The sequence below is a fragment of the Melanerpes formicivorus genome, unplaced genomic scaffold (assembly GCF_026170545.1).
Source record: "Melanerpes formicivorus ecotype bairdi unplaced genomic scaffold, bMelFor1.0.p_v2 SCAF_77, whole genome shotgun sequence".
NCBI lineage: Eukaryota > Metazoa > Chordata > Aves > Piciformes > Picidae > Melanerpes > Melanerpes formicivorus.
This window is the reverse complement of record NW_027142429.1, coordinates 946,016-960,564: the sequence shown is the minus strand read 5'-3', so window position 1 is coordinate 960,564 and position 14,549 is coordinate 946,016. Positions and strand designations below refer to the sequence as shown.

General features: G+C 60.0%; 1 protein-coding gene across 1 annotated transcript in view; it reads left to right on the top strand.

Moving 5' to 3' along the window:
• The window catches only part of EXD3 (exonuclease 3'-5' domain containing 3), a 454,860-nt gene that overhangs the window by 146,136 nt on the left and 294,175 nt on the right, over positions 1 to 14,549 (top strand). The window contains exon 8 of the mRNA XM_068164114.1: positions 6,059 to 6,112. Within this exon, the coding sequence (XP_068020215.1) occupies positions 6,059 to 6,112 (54 nt within the window). The remainder of the gene's footprint in view (positions 1 to 6,058; positions 6,113 to 14,549) is intronic.

Here is a 14,549-nt window from a genome sequence, read left to right as displayed (position 1 = left end):
GAGAGTGGTGAAGCCCTGGAATGGGTTGTGCAGGGAGGTGGTTGGGGCCCCGACCCTGGAGGTGTTTAAGGCCAGGCTGGATGAGGCTCTGGCCAGGCTGATGTAGTGTGGGGTGTCCCTGCCCATGGCAGGGGGGTTGGGACTGGCTGAGCCTTGTGGTCCCTTCCAACCCTGACTGATTCTATGATGCTATAGGTGTGTGGCTCTTGGCTGGGCAGGGGGCTCTCACCCTCTCAGTCACAGCTGCTGGCTGCCCAGTCAGAGGGTCTGGTTCCTGCCTGCAGCCCCAGCCTGGGGGCAAGGTGCTGCTCTGCTGGAGACCTCCTCCTCTCTGAGCAGGCTGGTAAAAATAGGCTCATCTGACACAGAGCTTGTGTGGGGGGTGAAACAATTCAAAGCAAGACAGCAACAAAGCAAAAGCTTTAAATAGCTCCAAGTGGAGGCCACAGCCTCAGCTGCCAAGCACTTTCATCTTCATTGCAGGGGCTCAGATCTCTTCCCTTACTATTCCCATTGTGAGCACACTGATGTTATCTGCCCTGTCCTCACTCTGCAGCCAGCCATGGAGCTACATCCTGCAGCCAGCCTTGGCTCCTTGCTCCTAGGACCCAGGCCATGAGGCTCCTTCCTCCTAGGACCCAGGCCATGAGGCTCCTTCCACCTCTGCCTTTCTGCATGGATGGAGGGGAACTGCAAGCAGGATGCTCCCAAAGGCCTGCAGGGCCAGCCCCAGGGGCAAGGGTTTGAAATGAGAGCAGAGCAGATTGAGATTGGAGGTGAGGAACAAGTTCTGCCCCAGGAGGCTGCTGGAACACTGCAGCAGGTTGCCCAGGGAGGTGGCTGAGGCTCCAGCCCTGGAGATACTCAAGGGGAGGCTGGAGAGGGCCCTGGGCAACCTGCTCCAGTGGAGGATGTCCCTGCTGGGTGCAGGGGTTGGACTGGGTGAGCTCTGGAGCTCCCTTCCAGCCCAGCCCAGGCTGTGATTCCATGGATGAAGCTGCTGGCCTGCTGCTGACTCTGCTCCCTGCTGCAGGACATTTCTGCCAGCAAGACAATTTGCCTGACTGCTTCATCACCCATTGTGGCTAAGTGATGTTAAGATGATGTTCAAAAAGGCCTTGTGTGGTTTCCTTGAGGCTCCTCTGAGCAGCATCAGTGCTGGTGGTGTGAGCTGGGGGTGGAAGGCAGCAGCTCTCCATGCTTTGGCTGGATCATTGCTCTGCACCCTTTGGTACAGGGCAGAATTCAACCAGGACAAGAGGCAAACCCAAGGTGGCAGAGCACCTGCTCCTCTGCTTAAGTCCCCTTACAATTAACAGAGGAGGAGTCTGCACTTCCAGCCTGAGAGCCAAGCAGAGCCTGGGCTGCAGCAGGAGAAGTGTGGCCAGCAGGGCCAGGGAGGGGATTCTGCCCCTCTGCTCCACTCTGCTGAGACCACAGCTGGAGCTCTGGGGCCAGCTCTGGAGCCTCTGTGCCAGGAAGGATCTGGAGGGGCTGGAAGGTGTCCAGAGAAGGGCCAGGAGGAGGAGCAGAGGGCTGGAGCTGCTCTGCCCTGGAGACAGCCTGAGAGAGTTGGGGTTGTGCAGGCTGGAGAGGAGAAGGCTCCCAGGAGACCTTCTTGTGGCCTTCCAGGAGACCTTCTTGTGGCCTTCCAGGAGCTGCAGGGGGCTGCAGGAAAGCTGGGGAGGGACTTGTGAGGGTGTCAGGGAGAGATAGGAGTGGGGGGGATGGAGCAGAACTGGAAGTGGGGAGATTGAGATTGGCTGTGAGGAAGAAATTGTTCCCCAGGAGGGTGGTGAGAGCCTGGCACAGGCTGCCCAGGGAGGTGGTGGAAGCCTCCTGCCTGGAGGTGTTTGCAGCCAGGCTGGAGGTGGCTGTGAGCAACCTGCTGTGGTGTGAGGTGTCCCTGGCCATGACAGGGGGTTGGGACTGGCTGAGCCTTGAGCTCCCTTCCAGCCCTGGCAGCTCTGGGATGCTATGAAACTGCCAGTCCTGCAGTTAGGTTAACCTGAGCTGCCTGGGAGCTTTTCATTAATTTAGCAAACTGAGATAGCTGGGAGGGAAATCAAAGCATCTGCCAAAGCTTTGGAGACTCAAACCTCCTGCTCCAGGTCCAAAGTGGAGCAGAAGTAGCAACCTTCAGCTTCTGTACACATTGGAGGCTCAGGCTGGAAGGGACCTCAGAGATCATCTACTGCAAGCCCCTGCCATGCCCAGGGACACCTCTCCACTATCTTGAGTGCAATCACAGCACTTACAGCATGGCCAAGGGCTCAGGCCCAGCCAGCATGGGTTCAGAAAGGTCAGCTCCTGCCTCTCCAATCTGATTCCTTCTATGCCCAGGTGATGCCTGCTGGCTGTGGGGCAGGCTGTGGATGTGGTCTGCCTGGACTTCAGCAAGGCCTTTGCCACCATCCCCCACAGCAAACTCCTGGCCAAGCTGTCAGCCCCTGGCTGGGACAGCAGCTCTCTGAGCTGGGTGAGGAACTGGCTGGAGGCTGAGCGCAGAGAGTGGTGGTGAATGGTGCCACAGCCAGCTGGCAGCCAGGCACCAGTGGTGTGCCCCAGGGACCAGTGCTGGGCTCCAGGCTGTTCAGTCTCTTCATTGATGATCTGGATGAGGGCATTGAGTCCATCAGCAGTAAATGTGCAGCTGACAGCAAGCTGGGGGCAGGAGTTGATCTGCTGGAGGGTAGAGAGGCTCTGCAGAGGGACCTGGCCATGCTGGACAGATGGGCAGAGGCCAAGGGCAGGAGACTGAACACATCCAAGTGCCAGGGGCTGCACATTGGCCACAGCAACCCCAGGCAGTGCTACAGGCTGGGGTCAGAGTGGCTGAGAGCAGCCAGGCAGAGAGGGACCTGGGGGTGGTGATTGACAGCAGCTGAACATGAGCCAGCAGTGTGCCCAGGGGGCCAAGAAGGCCAAGGGCATCCTGGCCTGCATCAGGAAGAGTGTGGCCAGCAGGAGCAGGGAAGTCCTTGTGCCCTGTGCTCAGCACTGCTGAGGCCACACCTTGAGTCCTGTGTCCAGTTCTGGGCTCCTCAGGTTAGGAAGGAGGTTGAGCTGCTGGAAGGTGTCCAGAGAAGGGCAAGAAAGCTGGGGAGGGGTCTGGAGCACAGCCCTGTGAGGAGAGGCTGAGGGAGCTGGGGTTGCTTAGCCTGGAGAAGAGGAGGCTCAGGGGAGACCTTCTTGCTCTCTGCAACTCCCTGCAGGGAGGTTGTAGCCAGGTGGGGGTTGGGCTCTTCTCCCAGGCACCCAGCACCAGAACAAGAGGACACAGTCTCAAGCTCAGCTTTCAAGATCATCAAGTCCAACCTATCAACCAATCCAGCACCACCTAATCAACTAACCCATGGCACCAAGCACCCCATCAAGTCTCCTCCTGAACACCTCCAGGGATGGGGACTCCACCACCTCCCCAGGCAGCCCAATTCCAATGGCCAATCTTTCTCTCTGTGTAGAACTTCCCCCTAACCTCCAGCCTAAACCTCCTCTGGCACAGCCTGAGACTGTGTCCTCTTGTTCTGGTGTGCAGGGCTGGAGCCAGGCTCTGCCCAGGGATGGCCAAGGACAGCACAAGGGGCACTGGGTGCCAGCTGGAGCAGAGGAGGTGCCAGGGGAACAGAAGAAATTGTTGAGAGTGAGGCTGGGGAGACTCTGGCACAGGCTGCCCAGGGAGGCTGTGGCTGCCTCCTGCCTGGAGGTGTTCAGGGCCAGGCTGGATGAGGCCTTGAGCAAGCTGGGCTGGGGGGAGGGGTCCCTGCCCATGGCAGGGGCTTGGAGCTGGCTGAGCTTTGAGGTCCCTTCCAACCCAACCATTCTGTGAGTCTATGAAAGGCCTTAGAAGGATCCTTCATGTAGCATCCTGGAACCCAGCTCAGTGCAGGCAGAGCCATGGGCCAGAGGCTGCTTCTCTTGCTCCCCTCTGCCCTGCAGCAGTGCAGTGTCTTGCAGCAGGCCAGGATTGTGCTGAGTCTGTACTTGAGCTCCAGGGGTTCCCAGTGCCACAGAACTCAGGCACTGGTAACTGCCCCAAGTCCTCCTGAGCTGCTGTGCCTGCCAAGCCATGCACAGAGCTCAGTGCCTTGCTGTAAGCACCAAGCTGGGGCAGGATGGATAAAGTCAGTGGCTCCATGTCCCAGTGGAGGCCAGGGAGAGGCAGAGTCCCTCAGGGATCAGTCCTGGGCCCAGGCTTGTTCAACATCTCTGTGGGTGCCATGGACAGTGGCACTGAGTGCACCCTCAGCAGGTTTGCTGATGACACCAAGCTGTGTGGTGCAGCAGACAGCTGGAGGGAAGGGATCCATCCAGAGGGACCTGGACAGGCTGGAGAGGTGGGCACAAGCCAACCTCAGGAGGTTCAACAAGAGCAAGGGCAGGGTCCTGCAGCTGGGTGGAGGCAACCCCAGGCACAAATGCAGGCTGGGCAGGGACTGGCTGGAAAGCAGCCCTGAGGAGAGAGCCTTGGGGGTGCTGGGGGAGGAGAAGCTCACCAGGAGCTCTCAGTGTGCACTTGCAGCCCAGAAAGCCAACCAGAGCCTGGGCTGCAGCAGAAGAAGTGTGGCCAGCAGGGCAAGGGAGGTGATCCTCCCCCTCTGCCCAGCTCTGGGGAGACCCCACCTGGAGTCCTGCCTCCAGTCCTGGAGCCCCTATGGCAAGAGGGATCTGGAGGGGCTGGAAGGTGTCCAGAGCAGGGCCAGGAGGATGAGCAGAGGGCTGGAGCTGCTCTGCTGTGAGGACAGACTGAAGGAGTTGGGGCTGTTCAGTCTGGAGAAGAGAAGGCTCCCAGGTGACCTCATTGTGGCCTTCCAGGATCTGAAGGGGGCTCCAGGAAGGCTGGGGAGGGACTGCTCAGGATCTCAGGCAGGGATAGGACTAGGGGGAATGGAATGAAGCTGGAGGTGGGGAGATTGAGGCTGGAGGGGAGGAGGAAGTTCTTCCCCATGAGAGTGGTGAAGCCCTGGAATGGGTTGTGCAGGGAGGTGGTTGGGGCCCAGTCCCTGGAGGTGTTTAAGGCCAGGCTGGATGAGGCTGTGGCCAGGCTGATCTAGTGTGGGGTGTCCCTGCCCATGGCAGGGGGGTTGGGACTGGCTGATCCTTGTGGTCCCTTCCAACCCTGACTGATTCTATGACACTATGAAGCAGTTCTCACAGCCTGAGGTACTGCAGCTCACCACAGCAGAGCTTCCTCACCTGCAGAGCAAACCCTTCTGGAGGCAGTGGGGCAGCTCCTGGCTGATCAGAGGGGTGGGGGTGTCACAGAAGAGGCCAATGCCTCTCTCTGCCCCCCTCTGACTGGGGGCAACCTTGAGCTTTCAGCACTCTGGAGCCATGCAGGAGGCAGCAAAACTAAGACCTCTTGATTTCAGGGTCATGGAGCCATAGAGTCACAGCATGGCTCAGGGGGGAAGGGAGCTCAGAGATCATCCACTCCAAGCCCTGCCAGGCCCAGGGACAGCTCTCAACCAGACTCAGCTGCCCAAGGCCTCATCCAGCCTGGCCTGGAACACCCCCAGGGAGAGAACATCCACAGCCCCCCCGGGCAGCCTGTGCCAGAGTCTCCCCAGCCTCACACTGAAGAACTTCTTCCTCAGCTCCATCTAACCCTGCTCTGCCTCAGAGCACCCTCAGGAGAGGGCCCTCTGCAGCCCTTGGGGTCTTTGAACAGCTGAGTTGCTTCCCCAGAGTGCAGGCATTGTGCAGAGCATGGAGGGCACAGCAGGATGGATGCCCTGGGGAGGAGCTGGTGCCTCAGGTGCCAGACATCCACCTTGGCTGCTTGCTCCAAGCTGGGGCTCTCTCTCTGTGCCCCAGACAAGCTGATCTTCAGTGCCTGCTGCAGCTGTGCTGCTGCTGGGAGGGTGCAGCTCTGCCAGGGGTCTGACTGTGAAGTGGAAGGGCTGTGGCCAAGTGTTCAGAGGCTTTGTCCTTGCAAGTGCAGCAGACAGAATGAAGCCATTAGAGATGTGTGCAGTGCAGAAGAGCTCTGCCCTGCAGTGAGCCATCCAGCCCAGGCTGCCCTCCTCCCAGGCACACAGCTCTCTCTCTTTTGCAGGCAGCCATGCTGAGCATCAAGCTGAAGCTCCAGGCAGATCAAGATGTGGAGAAGGTGAGTCCTGGCCTCTGCAGGCTCCTCTGCCATCAGCTCCTCTTCCTCTTCAGCAGGACATCCACCCAGGCCCTCCAGCCTCTGCTACCTTTCTCTTGAGGCTTTACTTGGCTCCAAGATATAACAACTTGGTATGCTGATGGGCCCTGAGATCTAAGGAGCTGGCAGAGGCTGTTGGGTCAGGCCCATCACAGCCTCCTGCCCTTGGGGCTGCAGCTACAGCACTGCCACAAAATACTGCAGCAGTTATGACAGATGGGAACAGAGTGGAGCTCAGTGCTTCACTGACACTGGGGATGGAAATGTCCTCAAACAGAGCTCTCTGCTGCCCATGTCCCATCCCCAGAGCTGTGTGCTGCCCATGTCCCATCCCCAGAGCTGTGTTGTGCTGCTCATGTCCCATCCCCAGAGCTCTGTGCTGCCCATGTCCCATCCCCAGAGCTGTGTTGTGCTGCTCATGTCCCATCCCCAGAGCTGTGTTGTGCTGCTCATGTCCCATCCCCAGAGCTCTGTGCTGCCCATGTCCCATCCCCAGAGCTGTGTGCTGCCCATGTCCCATCCCCAGAGCTCTGTGCTGCCCATGTCCCATCCCCAGAGCTGTGTGCTGCCCATGTCCCATCCCCAGAGCTGTGTGCTGCTCATGTCCCATCCCCAGAGCTGTGTTGTGCTGCTCATGTCCCATCCCCAGAGCTGTGTTGTGCTGCCCATGTCCCATCCCCAGAGCTGTGTGCTGCTCATGTCCCATCCCCAGAGCTGTGTTGTGCTGCTCATGTCCCATCCCCAGGGCTGTGTTGTGCTGCCCATGTCCCATCCCCAGAGCTGTGTGCTGCTCATGTCCCATCCCCAGAGCTCTGTGCTGCCCATGTCCCATCCCCAGAGCTGTGTGCTGCTCATGTCCCATCCCCAGAGCTCTGTGCTGCTCATGTCCCATCCCCAGGGCTGTGTTGTGCTGCCCATGTCCCATCCCCAGAGCTCTGTGCTGCTCATGTCCCATCCCCAGAGCTCTGTGCTGCCCATGTCCCATCCCCAGAGCTGTGTGCTGCCCATGTCCCATCCCCAGAGCTGTGTGCTGCCCATGTCCCATCCCCAGAGCTGTGTTGTGCTGCCCATGTCCCATCCCCAGAGCTGTGTTGTGCTGCTCATGTCCCATCCCCAGAGCTGTGTGCTGCCCATGTCCCATCCCCAGAGCTGTGTGCTGCTCATGTCCCATCCCCAGAGCTCTGTGCTGCCCATGTCCCATCCCCAGAGCTGTGTTGTGCTGCTCATGTCCCATCCCCAGAGCTCTGTGCTGCCCATGTCCCATCCCCAGAGCTGTGTGCTGCTCATGTCCCATCCCCAGAGCTGTGTTGTGCTGCCCATGTCCCATCCCCAGAGCTGTGCTGCTCATGTCCCATCCCCAGAGCTGTGTGCTGCCCATGTCCCATCCCCAGAGCTGTGTGCTGCCCATGTCCCATCCCCAGAGCTGTGTGCTGCCCATGTCCCATCCCCAGAGCTGTGTGCTGCTCATGTCCCATCCCCAGTGCTGTGTGCTGCCCATGTCCCATCCCCAGAGCTCTCTGCTGCCCATGTCCCATCCCCAGAGCTGTGTGCTGCCCATGTCCCATCCCCAGAGCTGTGTGCTGCCCATGTCCCATCCCCAGAGCTGTGTGCTGCCCATGTCCCATCCCCAGAGCTGTGTGCTGCCCATGTCCCATCCCCAGAGCTGTGTGCTGCCCATGTCCCATCCCCAGAGCTCTCTGCTGCCCATGTCCCATCCCCAGAGCTGTGTGCTGCCCATGTCCCATCCCCAGAGCTGTGTGCTGCCCATGTCCCATCCCCAGAGCTGTGTGCTGCTCATGTCCCATCCCCAGTGCTGTGTGCTGCCCATGTCCCATCCCCAGAGCTGTGTTGTGCTGCTCATGTCCCATCCCCAGGGCTGTGTTGTGCTGCCCATGTCCCATCCCCAGAGCTGTGTGCTGCTCATGTCCCATCCCCAGAGCTGTGTTGTGCTGCTCATGTCCCATCCCCAGAGCTGTGTTGTGCTGCCCATGTCCCATCCCCAGAGCTCTCTGCTGCCCATGTCCCATCCCCAGAGCTCTGTGCTGCCCATGTCCCATCCCCAGGGCTGTGTTGTGCTGCTCATGTCCCATCCCCAGAGCTGTGTTGTGCTGCCCATGTCCCATCCCCAGAGCTGTGTTGTGCTGCCCATGTCCCATCCCCAGAGCTGTGTTGTGCTGCTCATGTCCCATCCCCAGAGCTGTGTTGTGCTGCTCATGTCCCATCCCCAGAGCTGTGTGCTGCTCATGTCCCATCCCCAGAGCTCTCTGCTGCCCATGTCCCATCCCCAGAGCTCTGTGCTGCTCATGTCCCATCCCCAGAGCTCTGTGCTGCTCATGTCCCATCCCCAGAGCTGTGTGCTGCTCATGTCCCATCCCCAGAGCTGTGTTGTGCTGCCCATGTCCCATCCCCAGAGCTGTGTGCTGCCCATGTCCCATCCCCAGAGCTCTGTGCTGCTCATGTCCCATCCCCAGAGCTGTGTTGTGCTGCTCATGTCCCATCCCCAGAGCTGTGTGCTGCCCATGTCCCATCCCCAGTGCTGTGTGCTGCTCATGTCCCATCCCCAGAGCTCTGTGCTGCCCATGTCCCATCCCCAGAGCTGTGTTGTGCTGCCCATGTCCCATCCCCAGAGCTGTGTTGTGCTGCCCATGTCCCATCCCCAGAGCTGTGTTGTGCTGCTCATGTCCCATCCCCAGAGCTGTGTGCTGCCCATGTCCCATCCCCAGAGCTGTGTTGTGCTGCCCATGTCCCATCCCCAGAGCTGTGTTGTGCTGCTCATGTCCCATCCCCAGAGCTGTGTGCTGCCCATGTCCCATCCCCAGAGCTGTGTGCTGCCCATGTCCCATCCCCAGTGCTGTGTTGTGCTGCTCATGTCCCATCCCCAGAGCTCTGTGCTGCCCATGTCCCATCCCCAGAGCTGTGTGCTGCTCATGTCCCATCCCCAGAGCTGTGTTGTGCTGCTCATGTCCCATCCCCAGAGCTGTGTGCTGCCCATGTCCCATCCCCAGAGCTGTGTGCTGCCCATGTCCCATCCCCAGAGCTGTGTGCTGCTCATGTCCCATCCCCAGAGCTCTCTGCTGCCCATGTCCCATCCCCAGAGCTCTGTGCTGCCCATGTCCCATCCCCAGAGCTGTGTTGTGCTGCTCATGTCCCATCCCCAGAGCTGTGTGCTGCTCATATCCCATCCCCAGAGCTGTGTTGTGCTGCTCATGTCCCATCCCCAGAGCTGTGTGCTGCCCATGTCCCATCCCCAGGGCTGTGTTGTGCTGCCCATGTCCCATCCCCAGAGCTCTCTGCTGCCCATGTCCCATCCCCAGAGCTGTGTGCTGCTCATGTCCCATCCCCAGAGCTGTGTTGTGCTGCCCATGTCCCATCCCCAGAGCTGTGCTGCTCATGTCCCATCCCCAGAGCTGTGTGCTGCCCATGTCCCATCCCCAGAGCTGTGTTGTGCTGCCCATGTCCCATCCCCAGAGCTGTGTTGTGCTGCCCATGTCCCATCCCCAGAGCTCTCTGCTGCCCATGTCCCATCCCCAGAGCTGTGTTGTGCTGCTCATGTCCCATCCCCAGAGCTGTGTGCTGCCCATGTCCCATCCCCTGAGCTGTGTGCTGCTCATGTCCCATCCCCAGAGCTGTGTGCTGCCCATGTCCCATCCCCAGAGCTCTCTGCTGCCCATGTCCCATCCCCAGAGCTGTGTTGTGCTGCTCATGTCCCATCCCCAGAGCTGTGTGCTGCCCATGTCCCATCCCCTGAGCTCTGTGCTGCTCATGTCCCATCCCCAGAGCTGTGTGCTGCCCATGTCCCATCCCCAGAGCTCTGTGCTGCCCATGTCCCATCCCCAGAGCTGTGTGCTGCCCATGTCCCATCCCCAGAGCTCTGTGCTGCTCATGTCCCATCCCCAGAGCTCTGTGCTGCCCATGTCCCATCCCCAGAGCTCTGTGCTGCCCATGTCCCATCCCCAGAGCTCTGTGCTGCCCATGTCCCATCCCCAGAGCTGTGTTGTGCTGCTCATGTCCCATCCCCAGAGCTCTGTGCTGCTCATGTCCCATCCCCAGAGCTGTGTTGTGCTGCTCATGTCCCATCCCCAGAGCTCTGTGCTGCTCATGTCCCATCCCCAGGGCTGTGTTGTGCTGCCCATGTCCCATCCCCAGAGCTCTGTGCTGCTCATGTCCCATCCCCAGAGCTGTGTTGTGCTGCTCATGTCCCATCCCCAGAGCTCTGTGCTGCTCATGTCCCATCCCCAGAGCTGTGTTGTGCTGCCCATGTCCCATCCCCTGAGCTGTGTGCTGCCCATGTCCCATCCCCAGAGCTCTGTGCTGCCCATGTCCCATCCCCAGAGCTGTGTTGTGCTGCTCATGTCCCATCCCCAGAGCTGTGTTGTGCTGCTCATGTCCCATCCCCAGAGCTCTGTGCTGCTCATGTCCCATCCCCAGAGCTGTGTTGTGCTGCCCATGTCCCATCCCCTGAGCTGTGTGCTGCCCATGTCCCATCCCCAGAGCTCTGTGCTGCTCATGTCCCATCCCCAGAGCTGTGTGCTGCCCATGTCCCATCCCCAGAGCTGTGTTGTGCTGCCCATGTCCCATCCCCAGAGCTGTGTTGTGCTGCTCATGTCCCATCCCCAGAGCTGTGTGCTGCCCATGTCCCATCCCCAGAGCTCTGTGCTGCTCATGTCCCATCCCCAGAGCTGTGTTGTGCTGCCCATGTCCCATCCCCAGAGCTGTGTTGTGCTGCCCATGTCCCATCCCCTGAGCTGTGTGCTGCCCATGTCCCATCCCCAGAGCTCTGTGCTGCCCATGTCCCATCCCCAGAGCTGTGTTGTGCTGCCCATGTCCCATCCCCAGAGCTCTGTGCTGCCCATGTCCCATCCCCAGAGCTGTGTTGTGCTGCTCATGTCCCATCCCCAGAGCTGTGTTTTGCTGCTCATGTCCCATCCCCAGAGCTGTGTTGTGCTGCCCATGTCCCATCCCCAGAGCTGTGTTGTGCTGCCCATGTCCCATCCCCAGAGCTGTGTGCTGCTCATGTCCCATCCCCAGAGCTGTGTTGTGCTGCCCATGTCCCATCCCCAGAGCTGTGTTGTGCTGCCCATGTCCCATCCCCAGAGCTGTGTGCTGCCCATGTCCCATCCCCAGAGCTGTGTTGTGCTGCTCATGTCCCATCCCCAGAGCTCTGTGCTGCTCATGTCCCATCCCCAGAGCTGTGTTGTGCTGCCCATGTCCCATCCCCAGAGCTGTGTTGTGCTGCCCATGTCCCATCCCCAGAGCTGTGTGCTGCCCATGTCCCATCCCCAGAGCTGTGTTGTGCTGCCCATGTCCCATCCCCAGAGCTCTGTGCTGCCCATGTCCCATCCCCAGAGCTGTGTTGTGCTGCCCATGTCCCATCCCCAGAGCTGTGTGCTGCTCATGTCCCATCCCCAGAGCTCTGTGCTGCTCATGTCCCATCCCCAGAGCTGTGTGCTGCCCATGTCCCATCCCCAGAGCTGTGTTGTGCTGCTCATGTCCCATCCCCAGAGCTGTGTGCTGCCCATGTCCCATCCCCAGAGCTCTGTGCTGCCCATGTCCCATCCCCAGAGCTGTGTTGTGCTGCTCATGTCCCATCCCCAGAGCTGTGTGCTGCCCATGTCCCATCCCCAGAGCTCTGTGCTGCCCATGTCCCATCCCCAGAGCTGTGTGCTGCTCATGTCCCATCCCCAGAGCTCTGTGCTGCCCATGTCCCATCCCCAGAGCTGTGTTTTGCTGCTCATGTCCCATCCCCAGAGCTGTGTTGTGCTGCCCATGTCCCATCCCCAGAGCTCTGTGCTGCCCATGTCCCATCCCCAGAGCTGTGTGCTGCTCATGTCCCATCCCCAGAGCTGTGTTGTGCTGCTCATGTCCCATCCCCAGTGCTGTGTTGTGCTGCTCATGTCCCATCCCCAGAGCTGTGTTGTGCTGCTCATGTCCCATCCCCAGAGCTGTGTTGTGCTGCTCATGTCCCATCCCCAGAGCTGTGTGCTGCCCATGTCCCATCCCCAGAGCTGTGTGCTGCTCATGTCCCATCCCCAGAGCTGTGTTGTGCTGCTCATGTCCCATCCCCAGAGCTGTGTGCTGCCCATGTCCCATCCCCAGAGCTGTGTTGTGCTGCTCATGTCCCATCCCCAGAGCTGTGTGCTGCTCATGTCCCATCCCCAGAGCTGTGTTGTGCTGCTCATGTCCCATCCCCAGAGCTGTGTGCTGCTCATGTCCCATCCCCAGAGCTGTGTGCTGCCCATGTCCCATCCCCAGAGCTGTGTTGTGCTGCCCATGTCCCATCCCCAGAGCTGTGTTGTGCTGCTCATGTCCCATCCCCAGAGCTGTGTTGTGCTGCTCATGTCCCATCCCCAGAGCTGTGTGCTGCCCATGTCCCATCCCCAGAGCTGTGTGCTGCTCATGTCCCATCCCCAGAGCTGTGTGCTGCTCATGTCCCATCCCCAGAGCTGTGTTGTGCTGCTCATGTCCCATCCCCAGAGCTGTGTTGTGCTGCTCATGTCCCATCCCCAGAGCTGTGTGCTGCCCATGTCCCATCCCCAGAGCTGTGTGCTGCCCATGTCCCATCCCCAGAGCTGTGTTGTGCTGCTCATGTCCCATCCCCAGAGCTGTGTGCTGCCCATGTCCCATCCCCAGAGCTGTGTGCTGCCCATGTCCCATCCCCAGAGCTGTGTGCTGCTCATGTCCCATCCCCAGAGCTGTGTGCTGCCCATGTCCCATCCCCAGAGCTCTGTGCTGCCCATGTCCCATCCCCAGAGCTGTGTGCTGCTCATGTCCCATCCCCAGAGCTGTGTTGTGCTGCTCATGTCCCATCCCCAGAGCTGTGTGCTGCTCATGTCCCATCCCCAGAGCTGTGTGCTGCTCATGTCCCATCCCCAGAGCTCTGTGCTGCCCATGTCCCATCCCCAGAGCTGTGTTTTGCTGCTCATGTCCCATCCCCAGAGCTGTGTTGTGCTGCCCATGTCCCATCCCCAGAGCTCTGTGCTGCCCATGTCCCATCCCCAGAGCTGTGTTGTGCTGCTCATGTCCCATCCCCAGAGCTGTGTTGTGCTGCTCATGTCCCATCCCCAGTGCTGTGTTGTGCTGCTCATGTCCCATCCCCAGAGCTCTGTGCTGCCCATGTCCCATCCCCAGAGCTCTGTGCTGCCCATGTCCCATCCCCAGAGCTGTGTTGTGCTGCTCATGTCCCATCCCCAGAGCTGTGTTGTGCTGCTCATGTCCCATCCCCAGAGCTGTGTGCTGCCCATGTCCCATCCCCAGAGCTGTGTTGTGCTGCTCATGTCCCATCCCCAGAGCTGTGTGCTGCTCATGTCCCATCCCCAGAGCTGTGTGCTGCTCATGTCCCATCCCCAGAGCTGTGTTGTGCTGCTCATGTCCCATCCCCAGAGCTGTGTGCTGCCCATGTCCCATCCCCAGAGCTGTGTTGTGCTGCCCATGTCCCATCCCCAGAGCTGTGTTGTGCTGCTCATGTCCCATCCCCAGAGCTGTGTTGTGCTGCTCATGTCCCATCCCCAGAGCTGTGTTGTGCTGCCCATGTCCCATCCCCAGAGCTGTGTTGTGCTGCTCATGTCCCATCCCCAGAGCTGTGTGCTGCCCATGTCCCATCCCCAGAGCTGTGTGCTGCTCATGTCCCATCCCCAGAGCTGTGTGCTGCTCATGTCCCATCCCCAGAGCTGTGTTGTGCTGCTCATGTCCCATCCCCAGAGCTGTGTGCTGCTCATGTCCCATCCCCAGAGCTGTGTGCTGCCCATGTCCCATCCCCAGAGCTGTGTGCTGCCCATGTCCCATCCCCAGAGCTGTGTTGTGCTGCCCATGTCCCATCCCCAGAGCTGTGTTGTGCTGCCCATGTCCCATCCCCAGAGCTGTGTGCTGCCCATGTCCCATCCCCAGAGCTCTGTGCTGCCCATGTCCCATCCCCAGAGCTCTGTGCTGCTCATGTCCCATCCCCAGAGCTGTGTGCTGCCCATGTCCCATCCCCAGAGCTCTGTGCTGCTCATGTCCCATCCCCAGAGCTGTGTTGTGCTGCTCATGTCCCATCCCCAGAGCTGTGTGCTGCCCATGTCCCATCCCCAGAGCTGTGTTGTGCTGCTCATGTCCCATCCCCAGAGCTCTGTGCTGCTCATGTCCCATCCCCAGAGCTGTGCTGCTCATGTCCCATCCCCAGAGCTCTGTGCTGCTCATGTCCCATCCCCAGAGCTGTGTTGTGCTGCTCATGTCCCATCCCCAGAGCTGTGTGCTGCTCATGTCCCATCCCCAGAGCTCTGTGCTGCCCATGTCCCATCCCCAGAGCTCTGTGCTGCCCATGTCCCATCCCCAGAGCTGTGTTGTGCTGCCCATGTCCCATCCCCAGAGCTGTGTTGTGCTGCCCATGTCCCATCCCCAGAGCTGTGTTGTGCTGCTCATG